The sequence below is a fragment of the Lichenostomus cassidix genome, chromosome 8, assembly GCF_008360975.1.
Source record: "Lichenostomus cassidix isolate B80296 chromosome 8, HeHo_3.0, whole genome shotgun sequence".
NCBI lineage: Eukaryota > Metazoa > Chordata > Aves > Passeriformes > Meliphagidae > Lichenostomus > Lichenostomus cassidix.
Window position 1 is genome coordinate 8,362,139 of NC_139489.1, and position 16,232 is coordinate 8,378,370.

General features: G+C 52.2%; 3 protein-coding genes across 5 annotated transcripts; 1 reads left to right on the forward strand and 2 right to left on the reverse strand.

The window, feature by feature from the left end:
• Nucleotides 1-9,597, forward strand: LOC146433759 (vitamin D3 hydroxylase-associated protein-like). 3 transcript variants are annotated; one of them, XR_014853709.1, is made up of 15 exons: nucleotides 1-347; nucleotides 1,654-1,767; nucleotides 2,079-2,222; nucleotides 3,395-3,528; nucleotides 3,910-4,116; nucleotides 4,722-4,762; nucleotides 4,989-5,113; nucleotides 6,255-6,380; nucleotides 6,463-6,560; nucleotides 6,738-6,837; nucleotides 6,938-6,981; nucleotides 7,425-7,464; nucleotides 7,877-7,985; nucleotides 8,116-8,368; nucleotides 9,024-9,597. XR_014853709.1 is itself a non-coding variant. In XM_085067684.1 (15 exons), exons 1-15 carry the CDS (start codon nucleotides 135-137, stop codon nucleotides 9,147-9,149), a joined length of 1,767 nt encoding a protein of 588 aa, XP_084923810.1. In that variant the 5' UTR covers nucleotides 4-134; the 3' UTR covers nucleotides 9,150-9,597. The 3 variants fall into 3 exon arrangements, 2 of the variants coding, with proteins under 2 accessions (XP_084923810.1, XP_084923812.1); XM_085067684.1 differs by having other exon boundaries at nucleotides 4-347; nucleotides 8,223-8,368; XM_085067686.1 differs by lacking the exon at nucleotides 1-347 and adding an exon at nucleotides 1,518-1,540 and having other exon boundaries at nucleotides 8,223-8,368.
• A 539-nt stretch (nucleotides 9,598-10,136) lies between these two features.
• Nucleotides 10,137-13,843, reverse strand: NSUN4 (NOP2/Sun RNA methyltransferase 4). Its single transcript, XM_085067687.1, has 6 exons — nucleotides 13,687-13,843; nucleotides 12,689-13,110; nucleotides 12,384-12,538; nucleotides 12,063-12,217; nucleotides 11,291-11,415; nucleotides 10,137-10,563 (listed from the first exon to the last, which is right to left on the reverse strand). Exons 1-6 carry the CDS (start codon nucleotides 13,837-13,839, stop codon nucleotides 10,290-10,292), a joined length of 1,284 nt encoding a protein of 427 aa, XP_084923813.1. The 5' UTR covers nucleotides 13,840-13,843; the 3' UTR covers nucleotides 10,137-10,289.
• Nucleotides 13,844-14,861: 1,018 nt separating this feature from the next.
• On the reverse strand, nucleotides 14,862-16,192 carry UQCRH (ubiquinol-cytochrome c reductase hinge protein). Its single transcript, XM_085067690.1, has 4 exons — nucleotides 16,054-16,192; nucleotides 15,942-15,962; nucleotides 15,571-15,732; nucleotides 14,862-15,125 (listed from the first exon to the last, which is right to left on the reverse strand). The coding sequence occupies exons 1-4, from the start codon at nucleotides 16,075-16,077 to the stop codon at nucleotides 15,093-15,095; spliced, it is 240 nt and encodes a 79-aa protein (XP_084923816.1). The 5' UTR covers nucleotides 16,078-16,192; the 3' UTR covers nucleotides 14,862-15,092.
• Nucleotides 16,193-16,232: the final 40 nt, after the last annotated feature.

The following is a 16,232-nucleotide window of genomic DNA, read 5'->3' on the forward strand; positions in this document are numbered from 1 at the left end:
GACTGGACTATCTGAACTATTTGCTGACCCAGGACAGTGGTGCTGGGGAGGGATGGGCCTGGGGAGTCAGGGAAGGTCTCCTGCACCTGCCTTGCTTTTCTCTCTCACTCCATCCCTGGAGACCAGAAATACACATGGTGATCCAGCAGCAGCTGAGACAGCTCCTGCCAGACAGGAAGGTGGAGACTCCTGCTGCCCTTGCCCTGCTCAGTGGCTCCGTGGCAGCAGTGGTGGTCTGGAAATGGCTGGGCAAAAAGATGATCCAGAAGAAAATGGAAGAGGCTCGGAGGACCCGGGATGAGGGCATGAAGAAAATGGCAAAGGCTGTCCAGCAGTTCAGGGAGCAGGTAACCCATCCTTCTGGCGGGTCTGAGTCCCCATAGGGTGTCTGCTGATGTCCTTCAGCTGCTCCTTCCAGCTCATGGCCCCATAGCTTTCATAAGGAGGAGATGTGCCAGCAGCCCTCGACAAGAGGAAAGGCTGCCTTGGGAGAAAGGGAGATCCCTTCCCAAGCTGGATGAGATGTGGTGGGAGTCTACAGCTTGGGGAATGTGAATTATTCACTCAGAAGAGGTTTTAGAACAACACAGGTGATGATGCACCAGATCTTCATTGATCCAAACCCCAATTTTTTCACAATCTGGAAATGTCTCTTGACCATAATGGGTAGAAGCAAGAAATCTTTTTCCTCTACTTTAAATTTGCACATCTGTTCACACCCCTATACCTTTGTCTCTAAGACCCGGCGTCTGGACAGCTCTTGGGGTTTCTCCAGAAGAACTTTTGCAGCGTTCCCAGACAGTGGCACCTCCCACCAGGCTGCCCAGAAGATGCCTGCTCTAACTTAGCATTGATGAAGCACAGGGTTTTCAATGTCCCCTGGGAGCAACCAGGATGTGACATGGGGGTGAATGAGCCAGGCATCCAGCCAGCATATTCCTGAATTCCTACTGCAACATTCATTTCTAACCACCTTCCCTTTCTGCTCCATTCACATTTGAATACATACTGGGCAAACTAGCTCATGCTGACACAGATAACATACCTGGAGATAAAGCATACCAGCTACAAGTGACATGTATCTCTACAACATTTTTTCCTTAAATATATATCTATACAAATATAAATATATGGTATAAAACCTTTAAAAATCTGGTGGCACTGAGAACTGCCAGTCTTCTTTACCTGAGTAGATCTTTTCCACCTCTAAGTCCCTGCTGACTTACCTGTAGTTTGATGGGCTTGAGCCACTAAATGTTTGTTCTCAGCCTGGGCTGTCCTGCACTGCCTGTACCTGTTCTGAGGGATGAAAGGACAGCCTGAGACTTGTGTGCAAGGACTTTGGTACCTTCTGCCCCAGGCAGTGTTTGCTCAGCTGAGGTTTTATCTTGGACAGTGGGTAAACCCCTCCATGCCAGGAGGAAGGCATTGCCATGTCCTGTGCTGCAGTGGATGGACGAAGTCCTTCTACACCTGTGTTCCTGTGTTTGCATCCTGCTTGTGATATCCAAACTCAGGATAAAACATTTGGCAGCGCAAGGTCTGAACCCCCACAGGCAGGATCTGCCTCTCCAGCAAGCTCTGAGCCTTATCCCCTGAGCCAAAGGGTACCTGGAGCTGCTGCCCTGGATCTCCTCCATCCTCCCTCTGCAGGTCCCCAGTGTCCAGACGGATGCCATCCTGTCCCTGCCCCTGATGGAACTCACTGGAAAGCTCCAGGAAGGGTCTCTGTCCCCCAAGACTGTCCTCTACACCTACTTAGAGAAGGTGAGTGTCTGTCCACAGTGAGATGGACAAAACAAATCACATTCTCCATGCCATGGTGTGTGCTGGTGGCTGAAAAGGCTTTTTGGAGCTGGATTGTGACAAGCCTTTAATATAGCAGATATTAAGAGAAAAGCATGGTCTGTCTCCTGGGTCAGATCCATCACTGGACAGTTTTTTGAGATGGCTTGAGCTGGGACACTCTGGGGAGGGGTTATTCATGCCATGTTTCATAGATCAAGGTAGCTACTGAATGCAGCTGTGTAATGATGCTGTTCTTATCAAACACCTATTCCTCCACATGTCCAACACAGGCCCTGGAAGTGAACCAGCAGACAAACTGCTTGAGACACTTCATCACAGAGTGTGAGGAGCAGCTCCAGGAAATACAACAGCACAAGGAGAAAGGGCTGCTCTATGGTGTTCCCGTCAGCATCAAGGATCACATCGGCCACAAGGTTCTTCCCTTTGTGCTTGCAGAGTGTCCCATTGTGGGCTGGGCTGGGTGGTGAAGTGGTGGGACACAGGATGGGGAAAAGGTCCAATTCCTCCCTGCCTGCACCCCAGGAAACCTGGCTGTGCAACCCAGTGGGCACTCACTCACTTGCCCTAAACCCAGCAGGATGGGGGAGGGAGAATAGAAAGGGTAAAAGTGAGAAAACTTGTGGGTTAAGATAAAGACAGTTTATTAGGTAAACTGCACACAAGCAAAGCAAACCAAGTAACTCATTCACTACTTCAGGCAGGCAGGTGTTCAGCCATCCCCAGGAGAGCAGGGCTCCATCATGTGTGATGGCAACTGGGAAAGGCACACACCATCACCCCAAACATCTCAGCTTCCTGCTTCTTTCCCCAGCTCTATATGCTGAGCATGACTGAATATGGTATGGAATGTCCCTCTGGTCAGATGGGATTAGCTATTCTGGCTGACCCCTCCCAATTGCTTGTGCACCCCCAGCCTGCTGGCTGGTGAGGCAGTATGAGAAGCTCTGTGCAAGCCCTGCTCAGGGATAACAATAACATCCCTGTGTTATCAACACTGTTTACAGCACAAAATCCAAAACACAGCCCTGTAGTAGCTACTGTGAAAAAACCAAATTCTACCCAAACCAAAAGTAGCACAAACCTCCATAGGCAGAAGAAAAGCAGGGATGAATAGTTACAGACACAAATGATTTTTCCTCTGATATGTGACACAGTATGGGCTGCACTAAGGCTGAGGGCTCTAAGCCCACAGCAAGCCCCAGATACCAAGGCTAACTGAAAAAGGCTCACACTCTGCTTTCCTGGGATTATTTCTCCCCTGAACACCCACTGGTGAATTCACTTGGACAGCAGGACGTTGGGTTTGATCCTGAGCTGGTGCACCTATGGAGTTGCATTTGGTTCAGGGGAGAAAAGGAGCATTGAAAAGAGCAAGGACAGCTTCAGGAGAAGCTTTAACCCAGTGAGTGCTTGGCAAGCCCTCGTCCATGGATGGAAGGAGAGGGAGCCCTTGGCTTTGAGCAAGGGCTCACAAGGGAGTGGGTTGGTATCAAACACACAACCCCTGAAGGAACACCAGATGATCCTTCCACAAGAGCAAGGGAACTGCACTGACCTTGTCCCTGGTCACTTCTCCCCTCTGCAGGGGCACTTGGCGACCTGTGGGCTTGTGCAGTGCCTGGGCACTGTGATGGAGGAGGACAGCGTCCTGGTCAAGGTCCTGAAGAGACAAGGGGCCATCCCATTTGCAATGACCAACGTGCCACAGTCCCTCTTCAGGTGACACACATCATTAAAAGTCTTCCCTCTTGGCTGGTTGTGCTTCTGAAGGAAAAGCCCAGCCTGTAGGTCACTGGACAGGCTGCTCCCTGGCTCCTGAGACGTGTCCTGGAGAGTCTCTCTTCCCTTATCTGGCAGAAATCTCAAGTGACATAGTTTTCAGATAAGATTAAGTGGGGGAAAAACTTACCACGGGTTAAGAGAATTGAAGTGCACTTGTGCCTGGGAGGGAAAGCAGAAGCTCGTGGGAATGAGCCATGTCCTGAGGGATTTTTGGGATGAAAGGATGGGGTTGGCTATGCCACACAGGCTCTCTGCAGGGGAAAGCAAACAAACCCAAGGCATTCAGCTGCTCCTCACAGCCAGCTTTCTTCTCCCCAGCTACGACTGCAGCAACCCCATCTTCGGCCAGACCCTGAACCCTCTCAACCCCCAGAAGAGCCCCGGGGGCTCCTCGGGAGGGGAGGGAGCTCTGATCGCAGGCGGAGGCTCCATCCTGGGCATTGGCTCCGACATCGGCGGCAGCATCCGCCTGCCCTCCAGCTTCTGCGGGCTCTGTGGCCTCAAACCCACGGCAGGGAGGCTCAGGTGGGTGCTGGATTTGCCCTGCCAACCCTGCCCGTGGTCAGGCTTGGCTGAAGGGAAAACTACCGGGAGACTGCTTGGAGGGGAGAGAGAGGGTGGGTCCAGAAAGGTGGCTTGCTTTGCTCAAAACCTCTCCCAGGAGACAGCATGGGTAGATTTAGTGGGAAATGGGCATATTTTCATTGTAAATCTAGCCTGCAGTTAAAAGTAAAAAGGGGTTAAAGTGGTTAAATAATGCCAAAATTGAACAGTTTTGGTTAAACCAAAATTAAGATTAGGTGGGGTTTAGGTTTGTTCGGGGTGGGTTTTTGGTTTTGCTGTTGTTGGGTTTTTTTGTTTAGGGGTTTTTGGGGGTTTTTTTTGTTTGTTTTGGTTATATTTTGGGGGTTTGGGGTTTTTTTGTGGTTTTATTTTTTTGTTGTTGGTTGGTTGGTTGGTGGGGTTTTTTTGCCAAAATTTCCTGTTTCGCATGACTCAATTCAAATCCTTGAAATAACTTCTGTCTGTTTCTGGTGCTGAGGTGGAGACCCCTCTATGCTATTCAAACATACTGGCAATATCTCCCCATTACTGAAATAACTATATACTTCTTTTTTCTTTCCCCACAGCCTGTCTGGAGTGACTGGCCCTATCGATGGCATCCTGGCAGGTACATAAATTTTTCATTGCTTTTCTCTATATCCTTTTATCTATATCCTGTGAAGATCCTGATGCTCTCCTGTAGGCCAGAGAAAAACCTGAGACAACAAAGACCTGACAGATCTGAAACATCCCCCCTCACTGCCTGCTCACCCCAACACAGCTATGCAGAGGGCTGGGCCAGTGTTTGGCACATCTGTCTGCTCACTGTGGCTGTTTGCTCTTGTCCCCTGCAGTCTCTTGTGCCCTGGGGCCCATGGCAAGGGACGTGGACAGCCTGGCTCTGTGCATGAAGGCACTGCTGTGCCAGGAGATGTTCCAGCTGGACCCCTCTGTGCCCCCCATCCCCTTCAATGAGGAGGTGAGGCCTTCAGTCAGCAAGCCCTGGTTTCTTCCAGGGTGCTGCACACCTTCCTGAAGGGTCCAGTTATCTTTACAGTAGTGGTTTTCAGTGACACAGTTTTCTTTGAGGGCATCACTCATAATTATTATGAAAAAAACCCAGGTGGTTTAACCAGTGGTCATCCTGTCTGTCTTCTCAGCTCGAATGCAGCTTATGGAATTGAGAGAACTCAGGACAGAGTGGGGAAGAAGGCAACACTGGGAGCAAATAGCTGATTTTTAGGGGAAGATGAGACAAGATCAGACACAGCTGCAGCAAATCTCTTAACTGAGGGTGCTCCCCTTCTGTCTGCAGCAGACCAGCTTCAGGAGGTTTTTTCACCTCCACCCTTTCTAGCAGTGGTTGAATCCACTGGTTTGGAGTGGCTGTGCTCTTTCTGAAGAGTAAGATGAAGGGGAGGTTGGAGAAAAAGGCAGGGGTAGGCATTTGGAAAAGGTACCTCTAATTAATGAACCAGAAAATTAGTTAATCCTTAATACTTGGAGCTTTCGCCCCCTTCTGCAGTGGGTGTCAGCATGTTAGCAGATCTACCCCCAGCAGGGTGGGTGTCATGAATGAGTGATTTGGGTCACTTAAAGAATCACTGTCAAAGGCAGTGGAACAAGCAGGTATTAATATCAATTTGCAAAAGGGTGACAAAGTTCGATGGCAGGGCCCACTCTGTTACTTATTACATAGATGAAGCACACAAAGGAAAATCAGCTTAGAGTCACTTTGGAATGATGAGCATGGAGTCTGGGGATGCAAAGGACAAGGGTGAAAAGGGTAGGGAAGACCCTTGCATTGAGTCACAAGGCTCAGAAAGGACCCCCTTGGCTTTCTAAATTCCTGACAGAGCCTGGGTGCAGCTGATTCCAATCCTAGTCTCAGGCTGGTCAACAGTTCATATCTAAGAATTTAATAGGGAAATACAAGAAATAGGGGAGAACCTCCAGTGGGTGACAAGGTTCAGCAAGGATTCCCCTTGCTTTCTTCATGGAGCGTGGGTGTGGCTGGATCCAATCTCAGTCCCAGATCCGGTCAAGGGTGTATGTCTAAAGGATTTTCACAGCAATCCCATTAGGAATAGGAACACTAAACTGGTGTCTCTTTGCTCCAGGTGTACTCCAGCTCCACTCCCCTGCGGGTTGGGTACTATGACACTGATGGCTACTTCCCACTGCCCCCCTGCATGAGGAGGGCAGTGAAGGAAACCAGGAGTGCTCTGCAGGCAGCTGGGCACCAGGTGAGCACCACCACCCCCACTTTTGGGTCCTGGAAACTATTCACATCCCCAGGCCGCCACATAATCTTGTGTTTTGGTGCAGCTGGTGCCCTTTTCTCCACCTCGGATCCCCTATGTCATGACTGAGCTGTTTATGAAGTCGTTTTTTGCCGATGGAGGCCGTGCCTGGTTGGATGTGTTGTAAGTAGGAGCTCTCTGGCCATGGTGCTGCCAAAACCTCCATCCCCACGCTGTGAGCAGGGCACAGGCACAACAAAACCAGCTCTCCCACCCCAAACAGGCAATACTCAGGTCTGTGGGATAGAGCAAACAGCTTCTCTGAGGATGGCATGACCCCATCCTCTTGTTGTCTCTCAGCACAGGAAATATTGTAGATCCAGGCTTGAAACCACAGGTGAATCCCTTCAAGATCCCGAGGCTAGTGAAGAAGCTGCTGGCTCTGCTGCTGAAACCACTGGTGAGTCCCTGTCCATCAGGACAGGAATAGGGGCTTCCCAGGGTGACACAAGTTACTGCACCCCCATGTCATGTCCCTAAGGAAACTCTTGCCTTTCCAGTTTCCCCGCCTGGCTGACTTCCTGAGTGCCTCGGCTGGAATGAGGTAGGATGGCATTGTCCCCAGGGATGGCCATGGAAATGGGTGACACCTTCTCCTCTAGGTGTCCATGGCTGGGAGGGACTGGATTCATGGCAGGTTGTGATCTGCTTTCTGCAGGTGTTGTCCTTCATTCCTGGACATGGCTTCACTGCCCCTAGTGATATCCTGACAGGAATGAGGCACTTGAATGGATAAGGTCATTACAGGAAGCCTGCGGAGGAGATGAGTATTAAATCCAGGCCCATCAGGGAACCCTTCCTTCCAGCACTTCCAGACATTTGCTGCTTAATTGCTTGGCCAGATGCCAAAGGAAAGTTTAGGCAGATTGTGAAAGCTGTATTGTTTTAAGCAATTGCTAAAATCACCAGGGCGTATCAACCCAGAGGACTATTTACGCAATTCCTCCTCTTAAAGCTTAAAGGTGTTGCTGTGATTTCCACCTGCAGGTCAGTGAAGGAGATGTGGAATCATCACCATCAAATACAGGTGTGTTTTGAGGCCTTTCCTCTGTGGCACCATGCTACAAGCTGAGGCTTTTTGGCAAGTGCCAGGTCGCAGAGCCATTTGTTTGGAAAGGGATTGTGCAGGGGAGAGGTTGCTGGGGAAGAGATAGGATGGAGAGAAAGGCACAAAAGAAGGTGAGAAATGGGGCAGATGGGCTTTTGAGTCAGCCAGACAGGACTTCACTGGTTGCCTACAGTGCTGATGCCCAGGCACAGTGAAGTGGGGATGGCTAAAGAGGGACACCATGGGCTGGCCACCTGCTGTGGAGCAAACACACTCCTCTGCCTCTTTCCTTGAGCACCACTGCCTGCTGCTGCCTCCTCAGCTGTGCCTGGAGAGGCTGAGATGCTCCAGGCATGGACATGACCCCATGGCATCCCCTCTCCTCCCCCAGGTCTACTGCTCCCAGTTCACCAGCCAGTGGAAGGAGCTCCAGCTGGACGTTGTGCTGTGCCCTGTCCTGGGGCCTGCCTTCACCCTGGGATACCCTGGGAAACTCCTCAGTAAGTGAGTCTGGGCCTTCCCAGGAGGGCAGGGAACCATAGTGGCAGAGTCTGGAGGGAAACATCCACTACCTAAGCATTTTATGGGAATTAGGAAGGAAAAGTTACTACAATAGAGCTCTCTGAGCAGGTGGAGACAGACACACAGTTCTCAGGGGCTTCAGTGAACATGGAATGGGTGAGTTTGAAGTAAGACAGGAGGCTGTGACTGCCTGCATCCTCTCCTGCTTCTCTCAGCTGCCATCTCCTCCACAATGCTGTACAACGTCTTGAACTTCCCTGCTGGGGTTGTTCCTGTCAGCACCGTGACAGAGGCTGATGAGGAAGAGCTAAAGCTTTACCAAGGATGCTGTGATGACCCCTGGGACCGGACACTGAAACAGGTATGGGAAGGGGTGGAGCAGAGGCTGCTGAAGGGTGTTCAGGAAACAGTTTCACTGATATCAGGGGCTCCTAAATATCTACATTGGTATGGGCACAGCAAAAAAAATCTTTATACACCCCTTGCTAATCCCGAAATCCACCTTGCATGTATCCCTGGCTTTTCTCCCCAGACCCCTAAAAGGTAAGTCGCTAAGCTTTGGGGGACTAAAGGAGTTCACCCCAGGCTGGGTTATAGGCTGAAGCCAGCAAGGAGCCATGCAACAAAGCTTCTGGGAGCAGGTCCTTGTGACAGCCACACTCCACAGCTCTGCACTGCATTTTCCTCCTGCTCCATGATGCCTTCAGCCAGGCCCAGGCTGTCAGTGAAGCATGGATCAGGAACGAGGATGCTGAAGGAAAAGGCATCTGGCTACAAGACAGCTCAAAGCAGAGCTGGCTGGGGTGTGTGGGGGTGAGGGTGTCTCAAAAATGCTACCCAAGACTTGGCAACCATTTCTACCACAGAAGAGCAAGAGCCTTCCCTCTGCCCAGCACACCAAGAGGGCTCCAACTCCAACCTCCCCACTGTCTGGGATGAGCCTAAACCAAGTTCCCAAAATCTGCTGGAGGTCTGAGCCCCCCGGGTGACCCCTCATGTTTGTGCACCTGCTGCAGGCTGTGTCAGGAGCTGTGGGGATGCCTGTGGCTGTGCAGTGTGTGGCCTTGCCATGGCAGGAGGAGCTGTGCCTGCGCTTCATGAAGGAGGTGGAGACCCTCAGCCGTGACAAGAGAGTGGCATAGTCACCACAGTCCCCAAGGAGAAGGGACAGCACTGCACAACTGCCACCAGCAGCGCACAGACTGCAGTGAAGAGGGCAGGAGGAAGGAAATGCCACCTCCTGACCCCTCCTTGCCAATAAGAACAGATCCTGTAAGGAACCAAGATGCCATGCAGGACTGGCTTAAGATAGGTTCAAACAGTGATAAATCTAGGCATGCACCTTCCTGCAAGGATGGCCATGGATTTGGGTTCACTCCTTCACCTCCAATTCCATCAGTGCTGCCTCTTGCCAGCAGCAGGGCGGTGCTGAGAGGAAAGGATTACAGAAGTTCGATAGTATTTTCTTGCTGGCACTGGAGTAACTTCATATGGATGTAACTATGGGCTGCTCCATGAGGAATACAGCCATGTCCACCCTTCCCATCACTGTATTTGGCTCACAAAAATAAAAATGTAACTATTAAGCAACTCTTACCATAAACTCCAGTAATCCTTCACTGATGACGATCATTCTGTAAATGAAGTTATTACTCAAAATCATACCAACACCTGCCCACTGGATATTAAATGGCATCTAGCATGTGAACATTCACACTTTCCCCCAGCCTTCCTATCTGTGAGGGATGGCAACAGTCACTGGCCTCTCCACAGCACCAGATCTCCAGCATCTCAAACACATTTCCAACCCCACAGGAAGGGCACTCTTAGAAACCTCTGATTTCAGGACCTCAGGCTGCTCTCTCCAAAAGCAGCAGATAAGCAGAGACAGATGCAACTCGTTTATGCAGATGGTGAGATCTGGGGCAGAAAGGCTGAGATCCCCAGATGGTGTTTATTAACCCAAACCTGCTCATGTAGGATCAAAGCAGTCAGACAGGAGGGAGAGAGCAGGGCCATTTATCCTGTCCCACACAGACGGATAAATCGCTCCTTCTGATAAGACCTCTCTCTCTTTCCTAGATTAAACACCTCAATCTCAAGCAGATAAATATTCAGGAGACGCCACAGCAGGTCTTTCTCATTTATTCCCTATATCTGCAGTAAAAAAGCAGACTTCCTTTGGGACATTTTAGAGAGAAAAATAAATATAAAGCAGTTCTGCTCTCCCTCAAATGTTAGGGTATTCCCTGACAGCAGATGGACAGAGTCTGTTGCCCCTTCTACATCCGACGTAATTTGCAGAAGTACAATGGCCCAAAGTTGGCTGTGAGGTGAGGCAGGACAAGCTCCCCGAGCCGGCAGTCCGAGAAGAATGAAAATGTGTCCTGGAAAAGTGTCCGGAAGTGGCTCAAGTCCTCAACGTGGATATTGATATTGAACTGAGATTCTGCGATTTCCAGCGCCCTCTGCACCACACACTCGTTCTGCAGCGGGGAGAGGGAGCACGTGGAATACACCACCTCCCCTCCCGGCTTGGCAGCCAGGATCCCAGCCCTGCAGGCAAGGTGAACACACACATTGTCACGGGATGGGGAGGACTCTGAGGGACACAGACATTCCCACCCACAGAAATTGGGAAGCCACCAGGGAACTCATAGGAAGGGACAGACAAAGCCCCTTGAACTCCACAGGCTTGGCAGTCTGTGTCACTGCAACATGAGGAGTGTCTTAGGCCAGGGCAATGAGTCAATTCTTAAATATATTGTTATTATATATTATATTATTAGATACTTGTATTGATAAAGAATTTAACATGGGAGAGATGTTACTAGAGAGCAGCTGGACAGCATAATCCAGCAGTCATGTCCATGGGAATGGGATATATGCACAGGGGAAGAGACCCCATGTCCTCCTGTGTGCTGGGAGAAGTGGGCACTCAGGAATCCTCCAGGGCTGACTGCCAGGACCCACGAGATCACCACCCAAAACAGCTGTGCCCATCCTGTTCCTTAGACCCTTCTCCCTATATCCTACAGCTACTGCTGGGGACAGGAAGGATATGTGATCTCACCAAGAACATTTGCATATGCTTATTGCATATGCATTTGCATATGTATTTGCATATTCTTATGCTTACTGTGATTTGATGTGTTCCAACTATTGCCCTTCCAGAAAACTACACATGGTTCCCATTGGAAATCGGGACAGACTAAGAAAAGGTTTCAGTGCTCGAGATCTGCTCCCAGCACCCAGGGAACACAACACAACTGAGCTCACTCACATCAGCAGCTGCAGCTGCAGCATGGGCAGCATCTGACGCTCCTTGGTTCGCCTCTTGTGGAAGATGTTGTTGTCCTCCTCCATGGCAGAGTGTCTGTCTGTTGTGCAGGGCACATCCACCAACACCTGCACCAGCAGAGAACCACCTCAGCCCCCTGCCCAGGTCAAGCCCAGCGAGTCCCCTTGCGTGCCCACCTCCTCCACCCCTGCCAGCAGCTCTCAGTACCTGAGCACAGGTGTGCACCACACTGAAATGCAATCATCTGGCTGTTCTGGCATTTTGGGAACGTGCAAGAATGGTGGAAAACATCCTGCACTAAAATGTGTCCTCACTTAATGTCCCAGCTCTGCGTGGGTCCCTGGCAGACATTCCTGCAGCACACACAGCCAGTGCTGATGCAGTGACGTCTCCTGGAGCAGCCAGCCCAGCCCCAGGAGTACCAAACCCAGCCCCTGTGGCTGGACATGGCTGAGAAGCCAGAATTATGTAATCTTCACAATTAACCCCTTCCAGGTGATGGACAAGAACTGGATTTCTATGGGGTATTACATAGGCAAATAAAGGTACAATTCTTGTGCACGTCAGCACAAGATCCTCCAGGAAGGGATAGAAGGAGGAAATATTACTCCTTATGTAGCTTGGTTTTCTCCTTCTCTGCATTTAAGATTATGGAAAACTACACAATTATACAGAAGGATAAGCTGCTGTCCTCCTCGAAAGAGGAGGGAAGTAAATTTGATGGGTTTATCTTCACTGGTTCCCAAACACCTACCTTATGGAAAGTGCCACCTTTCACCTGCTGCCAGTCCCTTCCGTCGTAGGATGTGACACTCACAGTTTCCCTGACTTCTCTGGGGACATAGCTGTGGAGAATCTGGTACAGCCTCTTTGTCCGGGAGACGGAGATGTCGTTGGCTGCCAGATGCCCTGACAGGACAGAACAGACACACTGGGAATGTCACTTTTACAAAAACACACCTGATTCCCAACTCCCGCACCCAGAAATTATTAACAGTCAGACATTAAAGGGCACAGCACACTCTTCCAGCCCTGTTTTACACACAGGAACAAGGGAACACCCAACTCCACTCACCACAAAACCCAGTCTGCAGCAGAGCCAGAGTCTTCCCACCAGGAGCTGCACAGAGGTCGAGGACAAAGTCATCCAGCTGCACGTTGAGCGCCAGGACAGGCAGGAGAGATGCTGCATCCATGAGGTAATAGTCAAGGAGTCCCAGAGCATCCGGCCTGGAAATCATCAGTTTGCATAACAAAAGCAAACGTTCGAGGAGAAAATAAAACAAAAGAGCAGTTGGAAGTGAGGCTGGAGACACACGGCAGCAGCCCCTGAGGCTGGCAAGGATGGGGCAGTCTTTGGTCTGTCCAGGGGTGTCTCACCGTGCAGGGCGAAAGCGTGTGATGTCACCCCTGGGGAAGGTGTAACACTTGATTTTGGAGATGATGGAGGCGCAAAGCGGTGGGGACATCTCTGCCTGTGTCAGCATGCCCCCCTGCATCACAGTCCTGCCCTCACCGGACCCCTGCTGGCACCCTCTGGCCGCTTCCCCCACAGCCACACCATGCTGCCATTGCCGCGCCTTCTGCAGGGCCTCAGACACGAAATCGGCGGCGTTGAGCAGCTCCAGCTCTTGGGGGACGTGGTCGGCGGCAGCGAAGTTGTTGAGGAGAGCTCCGTACTTGTGCTCGCAGAGCAGCCCAGCGCGGACCGAGGGCCACAGGGCACCCAGCTGCAGGCCGTAGCTCGTGTCGAAGTGGTGCAGGGCCAGCCGCGTGGAGGGGATGCGTGGGGCCGTGGCAGCCTGGTGGGGAAAGAACAGAGGTGTTAACAGACAAAATGCCTCGACATCCCAATACCCACGCCCTCCCAGCCTCCGTGGTTTTCTGGGAGAATCCAGCACTGGGTTCTGTGCAGCCAGAAGGCAATGGGACGTTCCCGGATTGAGAGTGTGACAGGATGGAGGGAATGGCACGAAGCTGTGATGAGGGCTTTATGGTGGGTAACAAGAAAAGGCTTTTCACCCAGAGGGTGGAGGGCACTGGAACAGCTCCCCAGGGAAGTGGTCACAGCACCAAGCCTGACAGAGCTCAAGAAGCATTTGGACAGTGCTGTCAGGCACAGGGTGGGATTGCTGGAGTGTCCTGCGCAGGGCCAGGAGCTGCATCCGGATGCATCCCTTCCAACTCAGGAAATTCATTGATTCCTGGATTCTGTGAATGGCCAAACGGTGTTGCGGCCCGGGGCTGCACACAGAGAGGCGCCGAGAGAGTGAAATGGGGGGATTAGAGGGGATTTGCAGTGGGGTGCGAAAGGAATAGCTAGGGACAAAGCGGGGTGCGAGGTAGGGGTGCTCTGGTCCCGCCCCGGCCGCGCTCACCCACTTCTCCTTGTGCCGGTGCCGCCGCGGCCCCGCTCCCAGCACGGCTCCCGGTACCGTTCCCGTTCCCGTTCCCAATCCCGTTCCCGGTCCCGGTCCCCGCCGCAGCAGCGCTCCCACCGCCCGCCCGCCCATCGCCGCCATCGCCGCCATCGCCGTGGTACCTTCCGGGGCGCGACCGGGAAGTGCTCTCGGTGCGGCTGGAAAGAGCTCCGAGCGACCTGCGCTCGGGGAGTGTCCGTGTCCGGGGGGTGCTACTCAATGGTCATTGAGTTCCCTTTCAGCCTAAATGTTCAGCGATTACCGGGCTGCGTTTGGGCGTCAGCTGCTGAAAGGGATCTGGCAACAAACGCGCTTTGCAGCAGAAACGCGTGGGCACGGCTTGACCCTGCCCTGTGCCAAAGGGGAAAAAAAAAAAACACCGAAAAAGCCACAGCAAAACCTCACGGAATTTACATGGTACGCTCACCCCGTTAGGAAAAGGACTATGAACCACTACATGGATAAAAAACAGCCAAATTTATAAGGTGGTGGTTTTTATTCAACTTCGAAAAATAGCCGAGAAATTCTCTGCCCCGTGGAAGATCCTAGTTTTCCTGCTACTAAATATTCTCTCTCGCAAAAAGAGCAGGCAGAGCAAGGGCAGGACAGTCCCGGGTGAGCAGAATGGGCTGGTAACTCACACAGAAAGGTTTTATTTCCCCCCAGGTGACCCTGACCGGGTTTTGAGCAGTTAAACCAGCACCATGCGCCTCCACAGCCACGTGTTTGGTTTCCCGGGCACGAATGCAGAGCTGGCTGCAGCCAGGAGGCTCTTCCAGCCGCTGGCAGCAGCAGGAGACAGTGAGGGACAGGTGACAGCTTTCCCCCGAGGGTGGGGAGGAACTTTTCTTTCCTAGGAAAAGGGTCACTCCCTTCAGTCTAATTTAGTCAGAACATAGTGTTTGAACAACAGCGGTCTTGAGGGGCTTGGAAATAACCTTTGTGGCTTTAACAGACATTTTTTACCCCCTGGGATTGGACTACAGCAAGCTGTCCATCACGGCAGCACAAAAAGGACATTCCCACAAGTGAGGAAAACTCTCACCCCCTTACCTGGGCTCTGACACCCAGTGATTTCATTTTAACCCAGTACAAGACAGAAACACAAGAACTAGGAAATAAACACAGGGCACTTCCACAGGAACTCTCAACATTTAATATGGAAAATTACAGAACATCAACACGTTTTTGTTTTGTTTTGTTTTCACAGCTGCACATCTTCCAGGAGCACAAGAGGCAGTGACAGGCTGCCAGGAAGCCGTTTCGTTCACGCTCAGCATGGAGGATGGACTGCAGGAAGCTGAACTGTGATCCAGGAACCACTGGCACTGGCTGTGGAAGCAGATGGACAATCACGCCTCCCTTCACTTCAGCTTAGTGAAAAGTTTGTGAGCAACCTGCAAAGAGAGAGAGCCCTCAGCAACTCATGGTTTAGAGGAAATCTGCAGGGTGTTACCACCTGCCTCTTGGTTTTCTGGGCCACCAATGCACACAGCCCCACAGCCCCTGGCTCTTGTTGTTCTGCAACAAGTCATTCAGGAAAACTACTACGATGCCTTACAAAGTTTAAGCTCAGGTTAAAAAGGTTTAACTTTAAAATGGCCAACAGAAGGCTGAAATAGCCGAATGCCATTTGCAGGGCACAAACAATGGGCTTGAGTTATTTAACTGTTTAAGAACATTCCAAATCCCAGCTAGATCTACTGTAACAAGAGGAACCAAACACTAAACAAGGAAAAGCGACTGAACAGCCACCACAGCTCCCACTCGACCTGACAGCACTGTCAGCGGCGTGGCTGAAGGCAGCTCTGCTCAGAGCCGCAGCAGGGACGCTGCACTTACACAGTGGTCCCTGGCGTGCAGGAAGTCGAAGAGCTCCTCTGTGCACTGCTCCTCTGTCTCGGAGCGGGAGGACACCCGCGCGTCACACAGCTCCAGCCGCTCCCGCGCCTTCACGCATTTCTCCGTCTGCTCGCAGTGCTCCCGCAGCGTGGTCAGGGGGTCCTGCGGACACGGGGCTGCGGTGAGCACAGGGACACCCCGCACACCGCCTCCCCCCGAGCCTCAGCGCTTCAGGAGAGAGCCCCGCATCCCCGCGGAGCTCCGGATCGCCCCGGCCCGGCCCGAGCCCCCCGAGCCTGGCTGTCGGCGCTGCCGGCCTCGGGCAGCCGCCCCCGGCAGCTGCGAGACCCCGCCGCGGCTCCCCGTCTTACCACGAGCTCTTCCTCTTCCTCCTGCGGAAAGAAGAGAGAGAACAGCGTTACGGCCCGCCTGCCCGTGCGGGGATCCCGTGCGGTCCCGGAGCCGCTGCCGCCCCGCGCTCACCTCGGGCTCGCCGTGCCGCCCCATCGCTCCGCAGCACAGAAGGACTCCGCAGGGTCACCCGCCGGAAGCGCGCCTGATCAAGCCGGAAGCGGAAGCGCCCCCTCTGCAGGGCGGTGTTTGCACCCGGGGCGCGGCCCTTCCAAACATGGCAGCCGGCAGCGGCCGAGCGTGTTGCCGCG